General features: G+C 38.6%; 1 protein-coding gene across 4 annotated transcripts; it reads left to right on the plus strand.

Moving 5' to 3' along the window:
- The first annotated feature begins 15,335 nt into the window (after positions 1-15,335).
- LOC133803264 (uncharacterized) lies at positions 15,336-24,222 on the plus strand. Of its 4 annotated transcripts, none has more exons than XM_062241236.1 (5): positions 15,336-15,828; positions 15,925-16,466; positions 16,900-16,986; positions 17,704-17,848; positions 24,006-24,222. In XM_062241236.1, exons 1-5 carry the CDS (start codon positions 15,580-15,582, stop codon positions 24,177-24,179), a joined length of 1,197 nt encoding a protein of 398 aa, XP_062097220.1. In that variant the 5' UTR covers positions 15,336-15,579; the 3' UTR covers positions 24,180-24,222. The 4 variants fall into 4 exon arrangements, with proteins under 4 accessions (XP_062097220.1, XP_062097219.1, XP_062097222.1 ...); XM_062241235.1 differs by having other exon boundaries at positions 15,339-15,828; positions 15,904-16,466; positions 24,006-24,209; XM_062241238.1 differs by lacking the exon at positions 24,006-24,222 and adding an exon at positions 21,519-22,528 and having other exon boundaries at positions 15,342-15,828; positions 15,904-16,466.
- Positions 24,223-25,958: the final 1,736 nt, after the last annotated feature.

Consider the following 25,958-nt stretch of genomic DNA (forward strand, 5'->3'; position numbering starts at 1 on the left):
ATTGCTTTACTTCATATTCTTCTTGTTCAATTTACTTGTACTTTTGTTTAAGAGTTGTAATCCTCTCATTTCCTTTGCTCAAACACTTTTACTTTATTTGTATCTTTTTGCTTAGAGTTGTATTTCTCTATCTTCTTCTTCTTCTAATTCTTCTATTGTCTATTTGTATTTTCAGTCATAGAGTTGTAACACTTTTTAATCAATAATTATCTATTTGTAATATTTTGTCTAGAGCTATATTTTTCTTACCAATTTCCATTGAGGCAAATTACATTTTCCTAACATGAGTAAGGTTATTACTGCTATGCATACTTATTATGGTTTGGTAATGTGTTATTCACTGCTTATGAGAATGTTTAAGTTTTCTTGCTTGGTCTTGGCTCACGGGTGCTATGTGGTGCAGGTAAGTGGAAAGGGAAGCTGGACCAGCCATGAGTTGGAGAGCTTAGTTGGCGATGTGTACATATGCGACCGCTTGACCACCCCTACCAAGGTCTGTCAGAGGAACTAGGGTTAAACCCTATTTTTTCCGCTTAGGCCGGTGGATTGTAACTTTTGAGTTGTAATTACCCTTTTGGAACTGTGAAGAACTTTGTAAACATTTATTATGGGATCCCATGTACAAATTAACGTTTTAATGAAATATCTATTCCTTTTAACAAAAAATAATAATCCTGGACCGTTAATCACATTTAGTTGCACGTTTATGCCCAAATAACTAGTTTAGCACTGTTTACCCAAAAACAGACTTCCTGATGACGTGGCAGAATTGGCCTACACGTGGGATGCACATGACAGTTTTAAGTGAGTATAATCTGGTCGACCCTCAATAAGAAGATCATTGGCTCATCAAGCATTATAATTATCAGCGACCAACCTGGTTGCATATTGTAATGCCCCACGTCACTATGGCTACTTTCTGGAATGACGACTGGCCCTACAAACCAACACGAGCTTTCCAACGTGCTTTATCCTCACTCACACGCTTCCTGGGAAAACTTCCCAGGAGGTCACCCATCTTGAGATTACTCCAGGTCAAGCACGCTTAACTTTAGAGTTCTCAAGTGATGGGCTACCAAAAAGAAGATGCATCTTGTTGGCATAGGTAGTACCTATCAATCCATTTAAGATATCTTCAACTGTGTAGTCCCATACCTACACAGTCTTAGAATCATCACACTTGACCTTCCCCAGGCGGTGTGGGATTACACAGCATTTTACCTGGTCTTTCCCCCTACGGATCACGGGATTCTGACTATCACAATCACCCACCCTTAGGGGTCCGACATCCCCGTCGGCCACACTTCCGGCTGGGTCAAGGCTCTGATACCATTGCTGATTCTGACTTGTAAGTTATTGTTATTCACAAGTAAGCAAGATTTGCTAAGCATTTAATATGCAATCAATGTCCACATTTCAACATTCAACATGCCTCAATAATAACCATGCATATCATAAATGGGGTGTAGTTTTCTTACCTCTGGTTCGAGCGAGAAATAACAATTGAACGACCCTTGAGAACGATCGATCCTTTAATCCCTTAGCGGTCACCTAGTCATAACCAAATGCAACCTCTAATTAATGAAATCAACAATAATAAGGTCTTGACCTAAACCTCATTCTTGGGACCCCGAATTGTACCCAAACGGTGAGTAGATTCGATCCCGAACCTTAGGAATTGAAACCCCGAGCCAAAAACCCTCAAAAGTGCCCAAAATATGCATTAGGAAAAACAGGGTAGCGCTACAGCGCTGCCCCCCTAGCGCCCCAGCGCTACAACCAGGGGAAATTTTCCCTGGCTAGCGCTACCCTTTGGGCGCTATAGCGCTAGCACCAGGTAGATTCACCCTGGTTGTAGCCTCCTTCGAATCCTCCATTTCCAACCTGAAAATCAAGCTTCCAAACTCCATCTAAACCCCCAAATGAACCCAAATACCATCTACACATGACCTAGGCTTCACAACCCAAGTAACCCTAGCCGAAACTTCCATCAAACTCTCAACTTTCCAACTCAAAATCCAAACTGAAAACCAAATGAAAACAGAGCAAGAACTAAGGTTTTAATGGCTAGAAACTTACCTCATTCTCAGCTTAGCATCCTCTTCAATGATGGAACACAACCCTAGCTTATCAAAGCTTGGTTCCCTAGCTTGATTCCTCAAAAGAAGCTTCAAAATCCAAGGAAAATTGAGAGGAAATGGTGTACGGGAGAAGGAAGAGGAGATGCTCTGTTTTTTCTACAGCCTTCTAAGCTTTAATGGTTAATATATATCCTTTAGGGTGAAAAGACCTAAATTCCCTCATGCCTAAATAAAAGCCTTAACAGCCACCAAGGGAAAAACTGTCATTTCCCGCCTATCTCGTTAATCATAATTAACACCCTCCAATTCTCGTTACTTCCAATATTCTCAAATGCCCATAAATCATATCCCATTACCCTTCAATTCCTGGAAATGATCTAATCCTCAAATCACCCCAAGACTCACCCCGAGCCCCGAAAGTAATCCCGTTATGACCAGACCGATAACTTGCATTCAAAAATCATCTCATGCCGAATGGCTTGAACAAATGCACATATAATGTGGTATTATTCATAATTCACCCACATGCATGAAAATACACAATTACGCCATCAACGGGCCAAATTACCAAAATGCCCATATAATTAAAAATGGACCCATATGCACGCATTTATCATCATATTATAATATAATTCACATAAACATGCATATAATCATTTAATGGCATAATAAATCAATTATGGCCCTCCCCGCCTCCTAATCAAGGTCCTAAACCTTATTAGGGATTTTGGGGCATTACACATATATTCATTTATTTCCTTCAGATATACAATCTTGTAATTACATATTAATTATAATTTCCATTATTATTTAGATACGCATGTATTAAGTGTAATTAAGGCACATTGGCCATGTAGAACTCCTTGAGCCTATAAATAAGAACCAAAGGACTCAAGAGAGGGGACTTTTGGCTTTAGAACACTTGAGCTTAGAGATTCTAAGAGAGAAAAAGAGTGTTGTTATCCACCACAATTGTATTCATCTAAGAGTCAGTGAAACTCGTGAACCTTAGTTCATTGATCACTATTCTTGGAATTATACATCAATAAGAACACTAAGTGGACATAGGTTATTCACTGCTTCTGTCTCCAACAAGATCAAATGGCGAAAAAATCCAGAAAGACGGGACAAACTTCTGGTGCCGCACCAACCCATCCTCCTCCACAGAATGTGGCTGAAGATGAGCCACAATTGGAATTTAAAGAGGAGGAGATGGATTTCGAGACCTTGAGGACAACACTAATTGTGTTACAGGAGGAGTTAGCCAATCTGAGGGCTAATCAGGAGAATGTGGCTGAGACGATGGTGTTGCAACAGAGGGAAATTGACCAACAACGTTAAGAGTTGAATGAGCGGCAGGCTGGCATGGACCGTCGACAAAGAGACGCCACTGCCGCCTTGGAGGCAGCCATTCAGTTGGCCTGGGGACAACCTGCGCCAACCTCTCAACTAGATCAGCCACCAAGTGTACCACCACAACAAGGTCCACATCCGAATCATCCACAACATCACCACACTCCACCTCAACCGGCACGCCCTCAGAGGCCAGAGCAACTTCCCGCTGCTCAACAGGATATTCCATTTCAAGATCCTGAGTAGCAACCACCTTCTCGCGCTGGTCAGGATAATCCCCAGCATCAAAGGCAGAATAGGGCCGGGCAGCCTCCCAGAAGCCCTAGACGCCAAACTGCTGAGGAGACAAACCCACGAAGCAGGGGACAGCGTCCTTCTTCTAATAGAAGGCAAGTCAAGTCAGGCTCTGCGATTAGGGGCCCCCCACAATATAATAATTCCTAGGGACCCACCAACCAACGCAGGCCTCCCCCTGACGCTTGGGACGTGCCAGCAAGAGGAGGAAATAATGCGATCAGCCGGTCGCGCCATAGCCGGTCGCATTTTAGGGACGGTCATGACTACAATGAAGCTGAGTCCGGCAGAGGAAATGCTAGTCGAAGGCAAGAAGAGAGGGGTGGAGAACGGAATCCCCCACCAAGAGAAAATAGGCCGACGAGCCAGAATGCTGGGGGGCAGCCTAGGCAACCTAACGTCTTTGATCGACTGGGCGCTAGCGAGCAAAGGCATAGAGATGATGACTTGAGGGGCGTGCTCAACGATAGGTGAGAAAGGCACGACTAGATGCCCCTCCAGCACCGGTCGCCCCAACGATACCAGACGCTGTATAGGCCCAAATCGATGTGTTGAATCAGGTCGTCCAACAATTAGTGGGGAGCCGAACATCCCACATCGAGTATGATCAGAGAAGAGGCACTCCATTCATACAAAGAATAGCGATGATAGAAACCCCAAGCAAATTTAAGATGACAGTATTGCCCAACTTCGAGGGATTTGGGGACTCAGTATCTCATGTGAATAAATTTGAGATACAAATGGACATCCAGAAGGTGTCGGATGATGCTTGTTGCAGAATCTTTCTAGCCACCTTATCTGATACTGCTTAGGAGTGGTTTTTCAAATTCCCTCCTGCTAGCATAATGTCATGGGAAATGTTCGTGAAAGAATTCTACGGGCAGTTTTATGCTTGTCGAGTACATCCGACCGAAGCCAACCAACTGGTCGAGATACGCCAGAAGGAGGGAGAATCCTTGAAGGAATATGTCCAGCATTTTATGCGAGCCGCAGCTGGAGCTAAGACAATTGGTGATGAGGGGAAAATGATGGCACTTACTGCTGGAGTACGGCGCCACTCACCCCTCTGGAACAGTTTAAGGAAGAATGGGGTGAAGAGTACCCAAGAATTTCTGGACCGAGCAGACCGGTACATCAAGCTTGAAGAGGCAATTGCTAACGAAGGGAAGGCGCCTGTGGATGACAAGGTGTCAAAGGAAGATCCTGCCAAAGCCGCCAATGGATCGGATAAACCCAATGGCAACGACAAAAACAACAGGAAAAATGGTGGGAAAAGGGCAAACCACGAGCCGTCAACATCTGAGACTAAACGCCCTAAAAGTAACAGGTACGAGCCAAGGTTCACTAATTACACGGCCCTAGTCGAAAGCAAAGCCGAAGTGTACCAGGCGACCAACACCACTGTCCCTTACAAACGACCAGCTCTGATAAGGAAAGATATCTCCAAGAGAGATACAACCAAGTTTTGTCATTTTCACAACGACTATGGTCATGACACCAATGAGTGCAACCAGCTTAAAGATTAAATTGAGTTCCTTATCAGACAAGGACACCTGAGGAGATATGTATGAGCCATTGGAGGTTCTCAGCGAGAGGCTCAAAGAGGAAATGAGCAGGCACCTGTACGCCAACGCTCGCCCCCTTTACAGCCAGCTCCAGTGGCAGGTACATTGCTGACCATCTGTGGCAGCCCACACCTAGCAGGAGATAGTGGGAAGGCAAGGGAGTGATATGCCCGAACCTTACGCCACGACCAGGACATTGAAATGCTGAATGTAGAGGAGCGAACTCCCAAGAAAGCTCGAACAGAGGAAGAACTGATATCTTTCTCTGAGCTTGACGCTCAGCATGTCCAGTTTCCCCATTTGTACCATCTGGTCGTGGACGTCTAGATCGCCAATATGATGGTTAAGTGGGTGTTAGTGGACACAAGGAGCAAAGTAAACATTTTGTACAAGTCTTCGCTGGAAAGGATGAAGTTGTTAGTGAAGGATTTGGAGGCATGCAACCAAACCATTTATGGTTTTTCTGGCGAAGGGCTCGCACCAAAGGGGTCAATCAGGCTTCTAGTCACAATAGGAACTGCACCTGCGAATAGGACATTACTCACTATCATAGTAGTTGATTGTCCTTCTACATATAATGCTGTGATTGGAAGACCTATTCTAGTCGACCTGCGAGCGGTAACATCAGTCTAGCACCTCGCCATGAAGTTTCCAACCGACATAGGGGTAGGATGCGTGTTGGGAAACTAGCAAGAAGCGCGAGAATGCTATAATTCCTCGATTACCAAGGCGAAAAATGGTGGATCAAGAGATGGAGCAGAGAAAGGGTTGCTATTGGCCAATGAAATACAAGCCCAATTAGGTGAGCATGTCACCAAATAAGGTGTTGCCCAAAGGGAGGATAGGGATTTAGATCATCGCTTTGGGGATTTTGAGGAAGATGTAGGTCCAACTTGATGAGGTAGATCCGACCAGGGTTGTGAAAGTTGGTAAAAACTTAGAGACAACAACAAAACAAAAACTGGTGGAATTTTTGAAGAAGAACCAGGAGGTGTTTGCCTGGTTGCATAAAGATATGGTTGGGATTGACCCAGCAGTTATCAGCCATGTCTTGAACGTAGATAAAAGTTTTCCACCAGTACAACAGAAAAGGAGGCTGCTCGACAAAGATAGATCAGAAGCATTAAAAGAAGAAGTCGAGAAGCTAAAGGAGAACAGATTCATCAGGGTAATGTTTTATCCATCATGGGTCTCTAATCCCGTACTAGTTCCCAAGCCGAATGGCAAGTGGAGAACATGCGTGGATTTCACAGACCTCAATAAAGCCTGCCCAAAGGATTGTTTCCCACTGCCAAGGATCAACTAGCTGGTCGATGCCACTTCAGGACACGAGATCCTATCATTCATGGATGCAAACTCTGGATACAATCAAATTAGTATGCACCCACCTGATGAGGATCACACTAGCTTTCGAACCGATACATGGCTATACTATTACAAAGTAATGTCTTTCGGTTTGAAAAATGATGGTGCGACTTACCAGCAATTAGTCAATCACATGTTCAAAGAGCTTATCGGTGTGATTATGGAGGTATATGTTGATGACATGCTGGTTAAGTCGAAGAAGGCAGAAGAACACATCAGGGACCTACAAGAGTGCTTCAATGTCTTAAACAAATATCAGATGAAGCTGATTCCCCTTAAGTGTTCCTTCGGAGTTGGATCAGGGAAATTTTTGGGATTCATAGTGAATTCACGAGGAATCAAAGCTAATCCCAAAAAGATAAAGGCCCTAATCGAGATGAAGTCACCAACAAAAATCAAAGATGTTCAAAGTTTAACCAAGATGATTGCCGCTTTAAGTAGATTTATCTCCAAATCAACAGACAAGTGTGTTCCATTTTTTAATCTACTTAGGGGCAATAAGAAATTCAAGTGGACGGAAGAATGCGAGCAGACTTTCTAGGCTTTGAAGTCTCATATGTCGCAACCACCGATTTTGTCCAAGCTGGTCGAGAAGGAAACTTTGTTCATCTATTTGGCAGTCACAGAATATGTTGCTAGTGCTGTCCTGATCAAAGAGGAGGAACATATGCAAAAAGTTGTGTACTATATAAGCAAGAGGCTAGTAGGAGCAGAGTTATGGTATCCACCCATTGAGAAATTAGCCTATTGCCTAACTTTGGCCTCCAGAAAGTTGCGACCATACTTCCAAGCTCACCTTATCGTAGTACTCACCGACCAGCCACTACGGCAAGTCCTGCAGAAACCAGAAGCCGCTGATCGATTATTGAAATGGGCAGTTAAACTTGGACAGTTCGTTATTTCTTACTCGCCACGAGCAGCCGTGAAGGGACAGGCTCTAGCAGACTTTGTCGCAGAACTCACTAGGCTCCAGGATACCGAACCGATAGAAGAGCCTGAACTCCAAAGCCAAATTCCTTCATGGAAGTTGTTCGTAGATGGTTCTTCCAGGTGTGAAAATAGTCATGTCTGAAGGACATCGACTCCACTGTGAAATCAGATTCGACTTCACAATGTCCAATAACGAAGCCGAATACGAAGCTTTGCTCACTGGATTAAGATTAGCCAAGGATATGAACATAAAGTCACTCGAAATCTATAGTGACTCCCAATTAGTGGTTAATCAAATTACTGGAGAATATCAAGCCCGGGTTCTAAAGATGGCTGCTTATTTGAACAAAGCAAATGACTTATTGGCACAATTCGAAAAATATACTCTCCAGCAAGTACCTCGCGACCAGAACTCAAATGTTGATGCTTTGGCCAAGTTAGCAAGCACGAAGGATGCTGACACCTTGAATATAGTGCCTGTTAAACGTTTGTCCTCACCAAGCATCCAAGCAGAAGAATCATCCCTGGTAATCCAAGCAACAGACACATGGATGGCACCTCTCATTGAATACTTAGAGCATGGAGTACTACCGACGGACAAAAACAAAGCAAGAGCCCTCCAAAGGAAATCGGCTCAGTTCATCCTGGTCGATGGAGTTTTATACAGAAGAGGGTACTCAATGCCACTCCTGAGGTGTCATGAGAAGTCCATGAAGGCTTATGCGGGGATCACGCTGGGGGCAGAGTTTATCCAATCCGACTTAAGGCATCTGCCACCACGTTGGCTTTCCTTGGGTGATAGAGGATCTCACAATCATATTCCTTCGCCAACTCTAATCAACACCTTTGTCTCATATTCAAGTCCTTCTGGGTGAAGAAGTATTTCAAATTCTTGTGATCAGTGTATATTTCACACTTCTCGCCATACAAGTAGTGCCGCCACACCCTAAACACAAAAACCATTGCTGCAAGTTCTAGATCGTGTGTGGGGTACCTATGTTCATACTCCTTCAGTTGACGTGATGCATAAGCAATTACCTTTCCTGTTTGCATAAGGACACAACCTAAACCTTATCTTTAGGCGTCACAATAAGCCACAAACTTGTCATGGTCCGTAGGAAGACTCAGAAAATGAGCGGTGATCAAATTCTTCTTCATTCTCTGGAAGTTGTCCTCACATCTGTCTGACCATATAAACCTCTGATTCTTGAATATAAACTCTGCCGGTGGTGACACAATCTTGGAAAACCCCTCCACAAAGCATATGTAATAACCTGCCAATTCCAAGAAACTTCTGATCTCTGAAGCATTCTTCAGCCTTGGCCAATCTCTGACTGCCTTAATCTTCGCTGGATCCACCATAATTTCATCTTTACTAACTATGTGACTTAAGAAATTCACCTGTGGTAACCAGAACTCACACTTTTTGAATTTCACATATAGTCTATGCTCCCTCAACCTCTGTAGTACTAGTCTGAGATGCTGCTCGTGCTCTATCTCTAACTGAGAGTACACCAGTGTATCGTTGATAAAAACGAACATGAACTGATACAAGTAATCTTTGAACACTCTGTTCATCAGATCCATAAATACTGCTGGGGCATTAGTCAGTCCAAATTACATTACCAGAAACTCATAATGCCCATACCTGGTGCAAAAAGCTATGTTCGGTATATCTTCCTCCCTGATCCTCAGCTAGTGATAACCAGATCGAAGATCTATCTTGGAGAATATCGTCCTACCCTATAACTAATCAAACAGATCATCAATCATTGGCAGAGGATACCCGGTCTTGATAGTTAACTTGTTCAGTTCTCTATAAACGATACACATCCTCAGAGAACAATCTTTTTTCTTCACAAAAAGAACTGACGCGCTCTATGGCAAGAAACTGGGCCTAACAAAACCCAAGTCTAGTAATTCCTATAACTGAACCTTTATTTCCTTCAGCTCTGCTGGAGCCATTCTATATTGTGCCCTAGACACTGGTTCCGTCCCTGGTGCTAACTCATTCACAAACTCTACCTCCCTGTGTGGAGGTAACCCTGGCAGAACCTTTGGAAACACATCTAGAAACTCACACACCAATCTGGTCTGTCCTGATCCCACTAGCACGATCTAACTGGTATCCACCACACTAGCTAAGAATCTTATGCATCCCTTTACAATAGGTCTCTAGCTCTAAGTACAAATATCATAGCTATACAGGGTCCATACACAGTGCCACACAAATACAAAGGGATTCTCACCCTCAGGTTCAAAGGTTGCCATCTTCTTCTTGCAATCTATCGTTGCCCAATACTTGGCTAACCAATCCATACCCAAGATCATATCAAAATCGGTCATAACCAACTCTATCAAGTCAACTAACAACTCTCTACCATCCACTGTCACTGGTAATGATTTGACCCATCTCCTGGAAACCACTAGCTCCCCTATAGGCAGCAAAGTACCAAACCCCACTGGATAAAAGTCACAAGGTCTACATAGTACATCAATAACCTTACTAGCAACAAAAGAGTTCATAGCACCCAAATCAATCAAAACAGTATAAAGGGTCCCAACACTAGAAAGCTAACCTGAAACCATTGAGGGAATAGCCTCGACCTCTGTCTGAGTCAGGGTGAATACCCGAGTTGGCATCAAGCTGTCCACCTTCTTAGGATCTTCCTTCCTGGCTTTCGGGCAATCCTTCTTTAGGTGTCCCACAATCCTGTAGACGAAGCAGACCTTCGCCCGACATTCCCCAATATGGCACCTCCTGCACCGAGTACACTCTGGAAATGCTTTCTAGGTCTCACTTCCACTTTGGGGTCTATCTATACGCCCAGTGGTCTCCTATCTGGCCATGGAGCTGAAAATGTATCTAGACTCTTTCTCTTTTGGTCACCTACCAAAGCCTGCAAATGGAGGTCCCGACCTCCTAAAATCCTTTTTAGGCCGCACTCTCGTGCCATATCTTGTTCTCTATGCTCTCAGCTGTGAGTGCCTTCTTAACAACCTATGCGTAAGTAGTCACTCTTGGCACAGTAGTGATGCGAATATCCCGGGCTATCATAGGCTGTAGCCCCTAGAGAAACCTCTCCTTTTTGGTCCCATTAGTGGGCACCAGATCCTCGGCAAACTTTGCCAATTTGTCAAAGCATAATCGATCACTAACATATTGCCCTGAAGTAACTTGCTGAACTCTTCGGCCTTTGCAGCTCTAACTGCATCATTGTAGTATTTCTCATTAAATAGAGTTCGAAATTCTTCCCATTCCATAGTATTTACATTCCTAATCTAGGATACCACCTCCCACCGAATTCGGTCATCCTTCCAAAACATATAAGTGGCATAGGCCAGTCTCTCACTACTGCTTACCCTCATGAAATCCAAGATGGTGGTTATCATTGACATCCACTACTCAGCCTTCAATGGGTCTGAGTTGCCCTAAAAAAATGGATGGTGCTGTTTCCTGAACCTCTCATACAAGGATTCCCATCTGTGTTCCACTACCGGAGGTTGTACTACCACTGGCTGTATCATTACTGGTACTACGAGCTATAGGTTCCCTACTGGAACCTGTTGCTGTCTTAATAGACGAATCTCATCATCTTGCCTATGTAACTTGGCTTACATATCAGCAAGCACCTGTTGCCAGTTCTCTGGAGCTAGCAGTGGCGCCTGGCCCTGGTCATTCTCTACCATGGACTGTATTTCTTGGCCAGCCAACCTCTCTGACCTTCGAGGAAGCATATTGATAACTGTCCCACTCTATAGTGATCAATTCGGTCATTAGGTAAGTAATAAATATACCTTTTGTTGCCTGATGGTCCAAGATCGAACAAACAGGTGCAATGCTAATAAGCATGCCAACACATAATATATTCAACCATGGTGCTAATAAGCACTTCCTGATATTCATCAGCAAATAGCAATGCTAATAAGCATTTCTAGCATTCATAAGCAATTAACGATGCAAATAAGCATGTTCAAGCATTTATACATGTATAGCAATGCTAATAAGCATGTTCTTTAATCACTGCCAGTATTAACAGTGCTAATAAGCATTTATTTGCCTTTATGCAATTAACAATGCTAATAAGCGTTTTCTTAACATTTATAGTCAATCATAGTGCTAATAAGAACCCTTCTATAATTCACATCACAATCAAGGAGCCTGGCCCTATCAAATAACCTCATGCTCCTTAATAAGGCATGCAGATAAGACATATACATTCATTTAAGCATTTAAGAACTTAATCACATAAATAGTTACTAAACCTTGAGTCGAGCTTGTCTTTAGTGGCGAGTGTACATGTCTGGCCATTCTTCAAGAACCCTTAAACCTTAGCAGCTCTGATACCAAGTTGTAACGTCCTCCTAATCCAGGTCCGTTACACTGTGTACTTTAAATAGTGTTAGACTTGCTAATCAAGTCACTTGGTTATAAACATGTAACTAAGATTAGTGACAAGGATTAGGGTTACAAATTTTGGTCAAAATAAATGTTGACTTTTCATTTAAAAGTATAGTATATACATGGGATCCCAAAATAATATAAACAGTTGTTTAAAGGGTTTATACAAGTCAAAATACAAGCCAAGCCAATCTAGGCGGCAAAATAAGGGATGCAACCCTAGTTCCCCCAAGATATTCCCGGCCGTGGTGATCGAGCAGCCGCATATGTACACGCCACCACCGAAACTCTTCAACTCATGGCTGGTCCAACTTCCCTTTCCCCTTAACTGCACCACATAACACATGTGAGCCAAGACTAAGTAAGTAAACTTAAACATGTGCATAAATAGTAAATGCAGATTCTAGATACATGTCTAGCATGCCCAGTAGTAATAATCTACTAATGCATGCATACAATTACAAATAAATGATTATAGGATCATTCTGGGGCCCGCTGCCCTGAATAGATGACCATAGAATCAACCTGGGGCCCTATGCCCTAGCTAAGTGACTATAGAGTCACCCGTGGCCCTTTGCCTTAGCATTGAGTAACTAGTCATAGAGCTAGCCAAACACTTTGTTTTCCAAATGAGCATAGGGTCGGCAAACGTAATAATACGTCCCTGATTAGGCCTAAGCCTCTTGACCAGCACACAATGAGCTATTGTTGCCCTTGACTAATTAGTCAATGCCTTAACCAGATATTTAGATAACCAGACAAACAGATACAGATACAGATAAGCATACTTCAGACAATACAAGTATGCATACATATTAATCATATATCTCAACCAATTAAATACAAACAATGTAATAACAATGTTCCTTAACGGGGCCGAACCCTAATCATGCAGATAATGCAACAAGCGTATATCATTTTATAATTATCCGGATAGAGAGCATTCAAGCATGCTTAATCAACGATTACAAACATAATCTTAATAATGTTCATTATCAGGGGCTTGAGCCCTATTCATAATTATTTTTAACAACCGGGCCAAGCCCTAATCACATATATCATGTATTGGGTGCAGTTTTCTTACCTTAGGTCCGAGTGCAACATATAAAAGAACGACCATCGAGCACAATCCCGGTTCCGAGCCCCTAGTGGTAACCTAGTCACAACCATGATATATAATCCCATCAATAACGAGCGAATAAAGGCTTTCGGGCTGAGTCCTAGCCTCCAGGACGTCGAATTCTACTAAACCAGGTAGTAGAATTAATCCTGAGCCCTTAGGTTTGAGTTCCTGCACTCAAGACCTTCCCTGACCTCAAAAGCCCTTCAAGCACTGCAGCCCAGTGCAAAAGAGTCGCGTCCCACCCCAAGTAAAAGAGTCCAAGGGCTCTCCCTTGGACACACGCGCTGCGACGTGCCCCTACAAGCGTCGCTACTCAAAATGGAATTCAGCACCTCCTTCTCCCATCGTTCATGAGAGCTGCGTTGCCCCAAGAATAGGGCCGCAACTCGACATGAAAATCCAGTTTTCTCCCTCGTTTCTTCAAGCCAAAACTCACCAAAATCCCATCCTAACATAACTAAATCCCAAAAACAAAGTCCCTAATCAACTCACACTTCAATACAAACAAAACCCAAGCTTAAACTTGGCCTAAACCTCCCCAAATCTCCAAATTCAGACTTGAGTTTTCAAAACTCTAAAACTTTGCTAAAACCAGAAAGAAAAACATAGAGAATTGAGGTTAGAAATTGATAACTCTGTTGCCCAAAACAATGCTAAGCTTTTCCCCAAGCAATCCCAAGCCTAAGCTAGCTTCGATTCCCCTTAGATCGCAAGGAAATTCAAAGATTTGAGAGAGAGAGGGAGTATACACGAGAGAGAGAGAGAGAGAGAGAGAGAGAGAGAGAGAGAGAGAGAGAGAGAGAGAGAGAGAGAGAGAGTTGAGAGAGTTTGCTGAGCGTTACCTCACTAACTCTGAATATATCCTCAAATATTTATTCCCATTACTTGATATCCCGGTAATGTACTAAATACCCAAAATACCCCTTGACTCACCCCGAGTCGGGTATTTGGTCCTATTGTGACTTTCCCGCTAACTTGCTCCACAGGATAGCCTCGTGTCGAGTAACACAAATATATCCACATAATAATATGGTCTCACACATATATCACATATATGCACATATATTCCAAATATACCTGCAACGAGCCAAATTACGGAAATTGTCATTCTAATAAGAAATGGATCCACATGCATATTTAAAATACCTAAACATGCATATCTAGTCATATTATAATATAACTCACGTAATCATATAACGATACACATATATATCACATAAACACATATTTCATAAATAAATCACATATATTCAAATAATTTTCCATAATTTGCCATCCTGACCTCCTAATCAAGGCCCTAAGCCTTATTAGGTAATTTGGGGTATTACAGTTTTGGGTAACCGCGTACATAAATATGGTAAATAATAAATTCGAATAACCTCCCATTTACATAGGGATATGATTGCTTATGGAATTTACTTCTGTTATCTCGAGTAATAAATGTGTAATAAAATATGGGCATTAATGAGCGTATAAGGAATCTCCGAGTCTTTTGGGATCCTTCTGTGTGCGTCATGACCAAGCTTCCGCGAGCTGAATGCCTAAGAACTAACCTATCCTAACATAGGCTAAGTTCAGAGTTCCTAAGAAGGCGATCTGACCATCATGCATCTCGAACTAGGTTGTCGTTGCAAGAGGCAATCTGAAGATTATCTGGTTGTCGTAAGCTGTCAAATTGAACTCGAGCTGCTCACTCCCAGATTAACTAGATATCCTATCTGTATGCTTTCTCCATGCGCTTATCTGCCAGATGTACCTCGTGATGAGTGATTCTGTTTGTATTTATTTTGGGTACAACAAAATCAAATCCTGCTTCCATAAAAAATATATATCCTCACATTTTTTTTTAAATAAAAAAAATGCTTTTATCAAATTATTAAATGGTCCTGAATAATTTTTTTTTTTTTATAGATCTATTCTTATTTTGCCATTTTCTATTTATTACTCTTATTTAATTGAAGTTAAAGTAAAATTAAAAATAAAAATAAAAAAAAGGCAAGAAGTAACGTTTTTTCTGATGGAATTGGATGGAAAATAAGAAGAGAGACTAACTTTTAGTATTTAATAGAAAATGGGGGCTTAAATGGTAAAAAGTAAAATGGGGACTTAGGCGATAGAATGAGAACAAAATGGGGACCTTGGGTGCTATTAACCCATAATTTTATGGAAGCTAATACGCTTTTTTAGTTTAAAAAAATTGTTGAAAGATTTTCAATTAACGAACCGGACAGAGTCTGACCTACAGGAGGGAAACGTGCCGGACCAAACCCATACACGAACTAACGAACGCACGGGCACAGATAGAGCACAGTCAATCACCGTCCACTCTCGACTCACCAAGTTTCAAATTCCAAATTTTACGACGGTAGATATACGAAGAGGTCAACTGTCAACAACAAATGGTAAAGTCTTTTTTATTTTCTAAGCCATAAATACTCATACCTGAAAGCTCACAAAATCCCAGCAATGGAAGTGGCGTGGTGGAGGCCATTGCTTTCACTAACCCTCGTCTTGGCTCTCATCATTCACGAAGAATGGGTCTCGGCTCCGTCGTGCAAGACTGTTCCCTCCCACGAATCTGAATCCGAATTCACTCAAGAAGGCCACCCCGATGACCTCAAGGTCATGATGGTCGCTAATCTACTCCTTATGGGCTCCGACTCTGGTTTTCTCAATCGCCTTTTCTCAGATTATTACATGTCCAAATTTTTTAGAGTAAGTCTCTTTTGTCTTCTTCTTCTTCTTATCTTCTTTTTTAAGACTGAAAATTTGATTTGTTACTTAGTATAGAAATCTTTTCAATGTTTGGAGCCCGATATGCTGGTGGTATTGGGAGACGTTTCGGCCAAGGGTTGGGAATTGAACAAGCCCAAATGGGTGTCAGTGCTCCACCAGTTTGACCGGGTGGTGGGTCCCTTTTTGGATCTTCCTCTTCACGTCGTTCTCGGCGACCGGGATCTTGGACGCTGCGGCGAGCTAAATCGGAAATCTGTCAATTGGATTGCCGGGAGGTTTCTGGGTCTGGACTCGGCTGGTTGTGGGGCTTTCGAAATCAGTAACGTCAGCTTCGTTTCGCTCAATGCCGTGGCTCTACTCTGTGGTAACGATGATTTGAGGTTCAGTGTGGAGAAGGTGATTGAGAGGGAGAATATGGGTCTCCGAACCGAAATGGATCATTTTAAGGAAGTGGTGATCGACGAGTCTAGCAAAGGCAGGGAGAGAGTTCATGGATTTAAGTGGAGGGAGAATGATATGTCTTCTGGGTCTGGTCCAGTACTCTTACTTCATTTTCCATTACGCCAAATACCATTTCAAAACTTGGGTGGGAGTTCAAACACGGTGGATGATGGCAGGTTAGAGTTAGTGCATTTTTTTCCTTTTCTTGCAAGTTGAACACAAACCATTTAATAAATTGATTTTCTTTTTTTAGTTGTTTCCTTCATTCTTATAAATTATTATATAAAGGAAATTTTAGCGCAATGATTATCAAAGAGCGTGCACAAGTTGTCAATAAGTTTGAAATTGTAACTATGTTAAATGCTTTTCTTCATTTTGATATGACCTTATACCCAGTTTAGCACAACGATTAGCAAAGAGCACGGTGCAAAATTTATCAAGTTTGAAATTGAAACCATGTTTAAATATTTTTCTTCGGTTTGATATGACCGTATACCCAATTACGATTTTTATTAGCTCTACTTCTTTCTTGTTTTGGTTATTGGTAGGTATTATCCATATTTCTAGAAAATCTAATTTATGAAACTAAGCTTGAATTTTTCTGTTCAGGGGGTCTGTTGGGGCTGGGCCGTACGAGTTGCTGCACAATCTCCCTGCAAACGCTACTCAATACATATTTCAAGCTCTTAAACCAAGGTAGGGCTAAGTTTTTAAATGCCTGCATTTGATCTGCACCAAGTTGAACCTCTTTCTCTCATATGGAAATGACCCCCTTATTTTACGAATTGCCTCCTGTCTTGTTTCATTGATTATTCTTCCTATCCTTATTTAAATCACTGATTAGTTTTCGGCCAATTATTTTTGCAAGTAATACTCATCTAATTTACGTGTCTGCCTACATAAATTCGAGGTTCCATGGAGGTTTGATCTTCTACGGTTGATCATGTGGTGCCTTTTCTCCTTCATCCAAAAGTACATAAGTGATAGGAGTCAAATGGAAAACGTGGTGGTCATTAGGCTTTCTGTTTTATGCTTGTGGTTCACTTCCTCGTGGCTAATGGCCATCTAGTAAATAATTATGAATTTCATGCTTCCTAAAGTTTATAGGTTTCGGCTTGTCTCAGTATTGAGCTCAAGGTCCCTGAAATAAATTCATGAGATTTCTGGGATATCTTATAAAAGTAAAAAAAAAAAAAGTAGAAAAAAAGTGAAAGAAATGGAATGTCTTTGCGAAAGCTTATTTTCAAGAGTTTAAGGAAATAGTGGTAAGCGTTGATAAACTGGTCCACATTTCTGTGAGGAAATTTCTGCAAATGATAGTTGTTGATAAAGTCATTTAATCTTCTCAAGTTTTTTGTGTCTTCAACCACACGCTTATGGGTTTTGCATTTGTGCTCTTGACTTTGGTTGCAGGATTATATTCAGTGCTCACAGCCACGAATTTTCTTATTACACTCATCCAGATGGGACCTATGAAGTGTCTGTTCCAGCCATGTCATGGAATGCAAGAGATGACCCTGGATTTATTTTTGCCATTTTCCGGAGAAACAAAAGAGCAGTAAGTATCATTTATTGCTCTCTTGCTAGGGAATCTGGTGTCATTATGGCTTATATATTAGTTCTGATTCTATTAACCTTAACTATAGTTTTAAATTTAATGAAGATGCCTCATTTGATATGTTCAAGACAGTGATAGAAATAATTCCTTTATGATACCATGCACAATGCATTGTGCTGTAAAAAAATTTGTGGCTCATCTATGCGTTATGAGTTTCTTAACATGGAACCCTTTTGATTCTATAGAATACAACCAGATAGAAGATTTGGAAGGGAAATGGTTAATTAAAATCCATAAAACTGGATGGTGTCTTCTTATCAATGGATGTTAGAAAAAAAATAAAAAATAGAAGATTCCTGTTATTTTTTTTGGGGAGTGTTGTTTTGCTAGAGATGGAAAAGGACAAAAGAAAAAAGTGACACGTCATAACACTTACTGTCAATTTTATCTGAGGCACTTAACAAAAGTAAAATTTCATGTTATATACATAATAATTTAGTGAAATTTTTTATTATGCCACCATAAGTTACTATTTTAAATATATGACAATTTCAATTTTTTAGACAAAAATACCCTTAACATTCAAATACCAATTTTCTCTCTCAATCTAAACTTTTTCTCTCTAACATCTTTTATTCTCTCACTCTCTCTAACATTCTAATCTTGTAGATCTCGAAAAAATACCAAAATTAAAAAAAAAATCATCTGAAACTGACATTTGAGTGAAAAAATATGAATCTCCAAAGTTTTTGTCAAATTTCAGTGCAGAGCATCGAAATTGCATCGAAAAAGTATCGTTTTAGATAAAATTAAAGTTTCATGATTGCATCGAAACATCATCGATGTACCATTGATGTTGCATCGAAATACTATCGATTTGGTATCGAAACACCATCGATTTTGCATCGAAAAGTCATCGTTTTGGCAAAAAAAAAGTTCTCATGATTGCATCGCAACAGCATCGAAATACTATCGATTTTGTATCAAAACATCATCGATGTACCATCGATTTTGCATCGAAACATCATCGATGTACTATCAATTTTGTATCGAAACACCATCGATTTTGCATCGAAAAAACATCGTTTTGGCCAAAAAACAAGTTTTTATGATTGCATCGAAAGAACATTGAAACACTATCGATTTTGCATTGAAAAATCGATGGTACATCGATGATGTTTCGATGCAATCATGAAAACTTGATTTTGATAAAAAACGATGCTTTTTCGATGCAAAATCGATGGTGTTTCGATGCAAAATCGATGGTACATCGATGATGTTTCGATGTAAAATCGATGATATTTCGATGCTGTTGCGATGCAATAATGAAAACTTGTTTTTTGGCCAAAACGATGACTTTTCGATGCAAAATCGATGTTGTTTCGATGCCAAATCGATGGTATTTCGATGGTACATCGATGATGTTTCGATGCAATCATGAAAACTTGATTTTTATCCAAAACGATACAATTTTGATGCTCTGCACTAAAATTTGACGAAAATTTTGGAGATTTATATTTTTTTACTCAAATGTCGGTTTCAGATTTTTTTTTAATTTTGGTATTTTTTCGAGATCTACAAGATTAGAATGTTAGAGAGAGTGAGAGAATAAGAGATGTTAGAAAAAGAAAGTTTGGATGGAGAGAAAAAATAAATATTTGAATCTTAGGGGTATTTTTGTCTAAAAAATTAAAATTATCTTATATTTAGAAAAATAACTTATGGTGGCATATTAAAAAATTTCACTAAGTTATTAATCATATAACAGGAACTTTCCCTAACAAAATGACATTCTTATGCTAGGGTCCTTTTGCAGGGCTTCTACTGTCTTAAGACAATAAAGTGTCTGCAATTCTTTTTTAGTAGTTTCATGGCATTGGCATTGGGTAGTGAGATTAGATAGTATTGAATTAGATTAAAAATATAAGAAAAAAAACATAGAAAAATGAATGAGTTAATCACTTACTAATGATAAATTAGGAGAAAATAAATTAGATGCAAAGTTCTAATGATAAAATTATTCAAGCTTTTCAATAAGATTAAGTTATTACATACTAAAGAGATTATTAGGTTAGATTCTTTTTTTTAATATCCTCTATAGTCATTTCCATAATCTCATTTGTTTTCATTTCTCTGCCCGACCAAACAAGAGAGGATTTGGTTTTCTCTCATTCTTTCATATGAAACACAACAATAGAACAATAGAAAAATGCTTTTAAATCTTTCTTCCTTACCAAATTAGGTTTAACAAATGACAAGGGGTTAGGAGGGTAACAAGTAAAGAAATATACTATGAACTTGTAGACATTCGTAATATGGGTTGTAATGTTAAAATTTAGAGGAAAGAGTTTTATGTAAAGAAAAGTAAAAGTGAGAACTTACATGCTCTTAGAGAATGGAAGATGGAAGAGAAAAGGAAAATGAGAACCTATATAACATTTTGTTCTTAATTAATTCATAGCATCAAAGATTGTATGTTAGTGGGAGGACCTGGTATAAAATAAAAAAGGAAACAAAATGAAGTAATTGTTTGGGAATTTATGACTCACAAACTTTAAATAAACAATGATTAAATAAAATTAACTCAATGATACAAATCCTAGACACTAATCAAGAACCATATACATAGTATGAAGGCAAATCTTGAAAAATTCAAAAATCAAATAATAATTTAAAACATGATATAAAATAGAAAGTGAAATTACACCACATATATAAATGGAGTCACCACAGAAAATATAATAGAAATATTAAAAGAGATTTGAAAAAAAAAATAAGGGAAACTTAAACACAAAATCAAGATAGTTTATGACAGAGTAACCAAAGGCTTATAGACGATGAAGATTGTTGTCCAAAGCCTTCCCAAAGTGCTTGAAGCTTCTACAAAATGAAATGAGAATTGAGATTTAACAAGCCTTGAAATTCATACTAGTTAAGCAGATCTTGATGAGTTTCTTGAAGAGAATGAGTAGTCTTAGAGGACTAGAAAGAGAGGTTTTCCTTTTATAGAGACAGAGTGAGAAAGTGTGATAAAGGCTTTCAAACACTCTAAGTAAATTTATATAGTGCTAGCATCTTAATTAGGCTTCAACCAATCAAATTGGGGCTCAAAAAGGCATTTCTGCTAAAAAAAAAATGGAGCTTCAGGAGACATGTCGCCTGAGGCATTTTCAGCCAATTGCCCGACGACATGTCGCAGCTAGCCTTGCGACATGTTGCCCTTCCACTACCTTATAGCCCCATTTTAAGCCCAAAACATCTTTAATTGTTTCCTAACTTTTTGGGAATACCTAGATACCTTATTGTATTATTTTAGACCCAAAAAAGTAGATTTTAGATGCTTAACACAAATATTCAAATTTTATATGTTCATTATGTGAAATTATTAAGTTGTTTTGCTCCACATTGTATAAACAACTTAACCATTATATTTAACCAATCTCAACAATAATTGTGGCTATGGTTTGTGCTTAGCCCCATGTCTGGTATTCTCGTCTAGCTTGACTAGGTTATAATGCTTTGGGAGTGTATGCGATAATGTTGTAATTGTTATTGTGGAGAATTTTTTACTTGTTTATCTTACTTTTTTGGGAGTGTAAATATCCTCTTAATTTTAAACACTAACGTTGTCCGTGTTTTCTGCATACGACAACGTGTCATAAATCATCAGCCTTCCTCGGAAGCTGGAGCCTAATCCGTGAGTGTCGTTCTTTTCACTCCCAGAGAAGATATTGGGCTAACTATCAATGAGAGTGTGACAGTCAGAATCCCGTGAACTGCAGGGGGAAAGACCGGGTAAAAGTTGTGCAATCCCACATCACCTGGGAAAGGTCAAGTGTGATGATTCTAAGATTATGTTGGTATGAGACTACACAGTTAAAGATTGCTTAAATTGATTGATGGTTACTACCTATGCCAACAAGATGCATCTTCTTTTCGGTAGCCCATCACTTGAGAACTCCAAAGTTAAGCGTGCTTGACCTGAAGTAATCTAATGATGGATGACCTCCTGGGAAGTTTTCCCAAGAAGCGTGCAAGTGAGGACAAAGCACGCTGGAAAGACTCATGTTGTTTTGTAGGGCCAGTCGTTATTCTAGGAAGCAGCCATAGTGATGTTGGGCGTTACAGAGAGCCACCTCCCGAGAGCCTAGTCGGGAGGTGATCTTATAAAGATTCTCGAGTCATGACTAACTTGTCAGAATACCAAGAGCCCCTCCTCAGAGGAAGGATGATAAATGCCAAGTGTCTATTGGAGAAGCACTCAGGATCACAGACACATGTCTGACATCTAGTGGCGGCAGAGATTGTGCTGTCGATTCTGTACAGGTAGCAAAAATGATGTCCCACGACGTCGCCTGACATAGGAAAACGTGCAACTACCATTCTGACAAAGTACCAGGAGGCACATTTCCCAATAAAGTAATGGGTTTGACATCCTGGTATTGGGCCTGTCGAATATCTAATGGGGCCCACCAACTTTTTTAATGTACATGAAATCTTCATTTATGTATAAATAATCCCATAGTGAGAAGAATTATTGTAATCAACTCTCATTAGTGAGCTTAATCCCCTCAACCGCATATAAATAGGGTTAGGGCATCATTTGTAAAAGGATCCCAACTTTCAGTGTATGCAAAAATGCTACTTGAATTCCATGAGAGCTTGATCTTTGCAAGTTCTTCATCCCAATACAATTGACTCATGGACTATGACTAGTTAATAGCCCGAACCACGTAAAAACTATGTGTTTGATCTTCTTCTTCTTTAAGCTTTTTATTAATTTGGTAGTTGACGAAAAAGCCAGTCAACAAGTACATAATGCTCATGCCCTTTTCTAACACACTTTAATTACATTTAGGATGCACAAGGTTCGATTTGGTGTGGTCTAGAGTAATTTTGAAACCAAACCGCTCATATAATTTTTAATGGAAAAACAAACTAGGTCGTGGAAAAAAAAACAAATGATAACTTAACAGTTTGATTAAGTTAAAATTGAATAAACTAACTATCAAAATTTTAAAAGACGTGTAATAGGGATGCACACGGGGAATTGATCGGGAGTGCTCCCATGCCCCCATCCCTATTGACCATTTTAATCCTTAGTGGTGTTCATTGATTCACATCCATTATTGAATACCCGATTCAATTTAATTACTAATTGGATGTTGGTTTTTTACAACCAATCCAATCCAATTAACTTGACTCAACCAGTTTGATCCAATCTGATTATTCATTGGATTAGATCAGTTTGGTTATATTTATTGGATGCCTGCTTACTTATCTATTGGATCAGATTGTATCCATCAAATGTTTTGGAACAATTATTTAGATTGATTTTTTATATAAAAGAAAAATAAGTCAAATTTTAAACCCAATATATATATGGATGGAAAAGCTCTTAATGGGTATTACCCACGCATGAGTACTTAGATAAATGTACAAATATGCTTACATGACATGTATGTGACTTTAGTACATCAAGTTACCAACAGATAAATATTTTTTTTAGCATTAATTTCAAATTTTGTTTTTGGCCATTAGGAACGGTGATTCCAACCAATAAGAGATAAACTATTTTTTTTTAATATTTTGACTTAATTTAGAAATTTAAAAAATTAGGGTTTCATAATAAATGCACACCCATTTCTTAAGCTCTCTATTCTTCTTCATTTAAAGTTAAAAAAAAAAACATAAAAAACCAGAATTTCACCACAAATTTCGTGAGCATGAGAAGGAGAGAGAAGAAAAAAATCGTGTGGGAAAAAAGATAGAGAGGGAGAGAGAGAAAACATATGGGAGGATAGGGGAAGGGGATGAAGAACAAAAGAAGTAGATCTAATGATTTAGGAGGACGGGTTTGAAAGAAGAGACAAATTTTTTATGAGAACAATTGTTTCCTAATCGGATCAGGTCCAAATTGCTTTTAGATCGCGCTTGTTGGTATCGATCTCCTATGAAAAGTTTGGAGCCTTCATCTTCAATGTTCGAAAGTAGAACTCGACGTTGTCTTCATAACGAGTCTTATTGTTCTTTTTGCAAGATAATATATTCATATCTATATGTGTCTATGATTGAGATCTCATTTTATTTTTATGTTATAACACTTGGATTATTATTTTTTCTGAAATCTTTTTTCTTTTACCTATTTAAAAAATAGGAATATGAAAACGTTGTATGTGTAAATGAGGTAGACCTTGATGTTCATATTCCATCATGGAGTTTTGTCATACCTGATGAGGATGGTAATGCAATGACCATTAATATACAATCAGATGTAAACAAAGGGAATCTTCAAATTCACGACCATGTAAATGTGTATTTATTATTTTAATTATTCTTGAAATTTTAAATTAATTTAGTTATTATAGGGTTGAGTGGCAAAAGTAAATGCTTTGTTCACAATGGTTGTTAGTTTGCAAAATATTTTGGTTATAAAGATCCTTGAATCTAGAGATCGGTTAAATGATTCAAATAATATTATCCATAAACTTCGTCGTCGTCTGGTTAAATAATTAAAATAATATTATCCACCAACTTCATCTAGCTACTCTGGCCGACTTGTTGGGTCTGGTTGGCTAGTCCGACTAATTTCATGGATCATGTAGACAGAACTTGTCATCTACATATAAGCACATAATATTTAAATTTCAAAAATATTATTTAGAAAATAGAAATATTTATATATTTTTTTGAAAATATAATTTGGAAGTTGAGTATTTAAAAACTTTAATTAATGATTTTTTATGATTTTTTTCTAACAATAAATGAACATTAAAACAAAAATAAGAAATAAAACTTTTCATATTACATAATAAAATACAAATTTAAATTTCGCAATTAATAATAATATATAGTTGGGAATTTCAAATTATTAAATGAATAATTAATAAATTTTTGTTTTTTATTAAATAATAATTCAAAAATATGATTAAAGGAAGAATTTATAATATTTAGAATTTTTTAGAATATATTTTTGAAATGACAACTAATTAATGACTTTTTATCTACAAAAAAAATAATGGATAATTATTAATTTTATAAAATTTTGACAAATTGAAATATAAATTTGAATAAAAATATTCCAACAATAGCAAAACTTTATAGCAAAAAGAAAAAAATAAACTTTCTAATAAAGTATTAAAATGAAAATTTAAAGACTTAATTGTTTGTAACATTGAAGACCTAATTAATCTTGATCTTTTATTACTTTAGAGAAATAGTTGGGTTGCTTGAACTTCATGTTGAGTGTATCTCTAAGGTCAACAATGTCAAGATTAGTAAGATTATTTTCTCATTCATCACAAATAGTTTTACCATTCTTTAAGCACCCTTCATTATTTTCACCTTGTAAATAAGTCATCACCACATCCGTAGACTTGATCAAATCTTCAATGTTTCGACCACATGTATCCTTGGTCTTCCCATGAAGTAAACATCGCTGCATCCTCCAATATAGTAACTCACTCGTGAGATTTTGGAGAATTGTTGTGGCATACTCTTTTCTCATCCTCCTATAACTGTTGGGAAGCTTATTCTGAATCAAATTGGTAGACTATTCCTTCACGATTTCTTCATTTAAGTAGAGTTCATAATATTCAAACTCTTTTCGTACTTTTTCTATTTTTGATTTGTAAATGGAATCATAAAATTTTCTCTTCAAATCCATGACTTGTTTATCATCTTCACAAGGATTCATATTATAGACTGTGTAGTAGAGAGAAATATATTGTGAGGAGAGAACATATATTGTGTGGATATATACAGAAGAATAACATTTATTTATAGGTAAATGAATATACAACTCTTCATTTTTTTTCCCAAAAGATGTTCATTTAATTAATTTCACATTAACAAACACAACTATTCAATTATAATATTATATTATTTCGAATGTTAAACAAACACAATTGTTCAACTTCCCATTAATTTTTTTTTTCCATAAACTATAAAAAATACAATATTCAAATTTTCTATTATCAATAAATGAAACATTTATTGATAAGATTACATCATAACCAATACCTAAGACAACTATTGATTTCTTTACCTTGAAAATAGATAATTAATTGAAACCTTTTTTTTAAATGCATTAATTTCAGCCAAAACTTGA

Source organism: Humulus lupulus, chromosome X (assembly GCF_963169125.1).
Source record: "Humulus lupulus chromosome X, drHumLupu1.1, whole genome shotgun sequence".
NCBI lineage: Eukaryota > Viridiplantae > Streptophyta > Magnoliopsida > Rosales > Cannabaceae > Humulus > Humulus lupulus.

Coding starts and splice junctions, on each gene's coding strand:
- LOC133803264 (XM_062241235.1), top strand. CDS start 15,580: ATGGAAGTGGCGTGGTGGAGGCCATTGCTTTCACTAACCCTCGTCTTG. Junction 16,987..17,703: donor TTTCAAGCTCTTAAACCAAG/GTAGGGCTAAGT, acceptor CTTTGGTTGCAG/GATTATATTCAGTGCTCACA. Junction 17,849..24,005: donor TCCGGAGAAACAAAAGAGCA/GTAAGTATCATT, acceptor TTTAAAAAATAG/GAATATGAAAACGTTGTATG.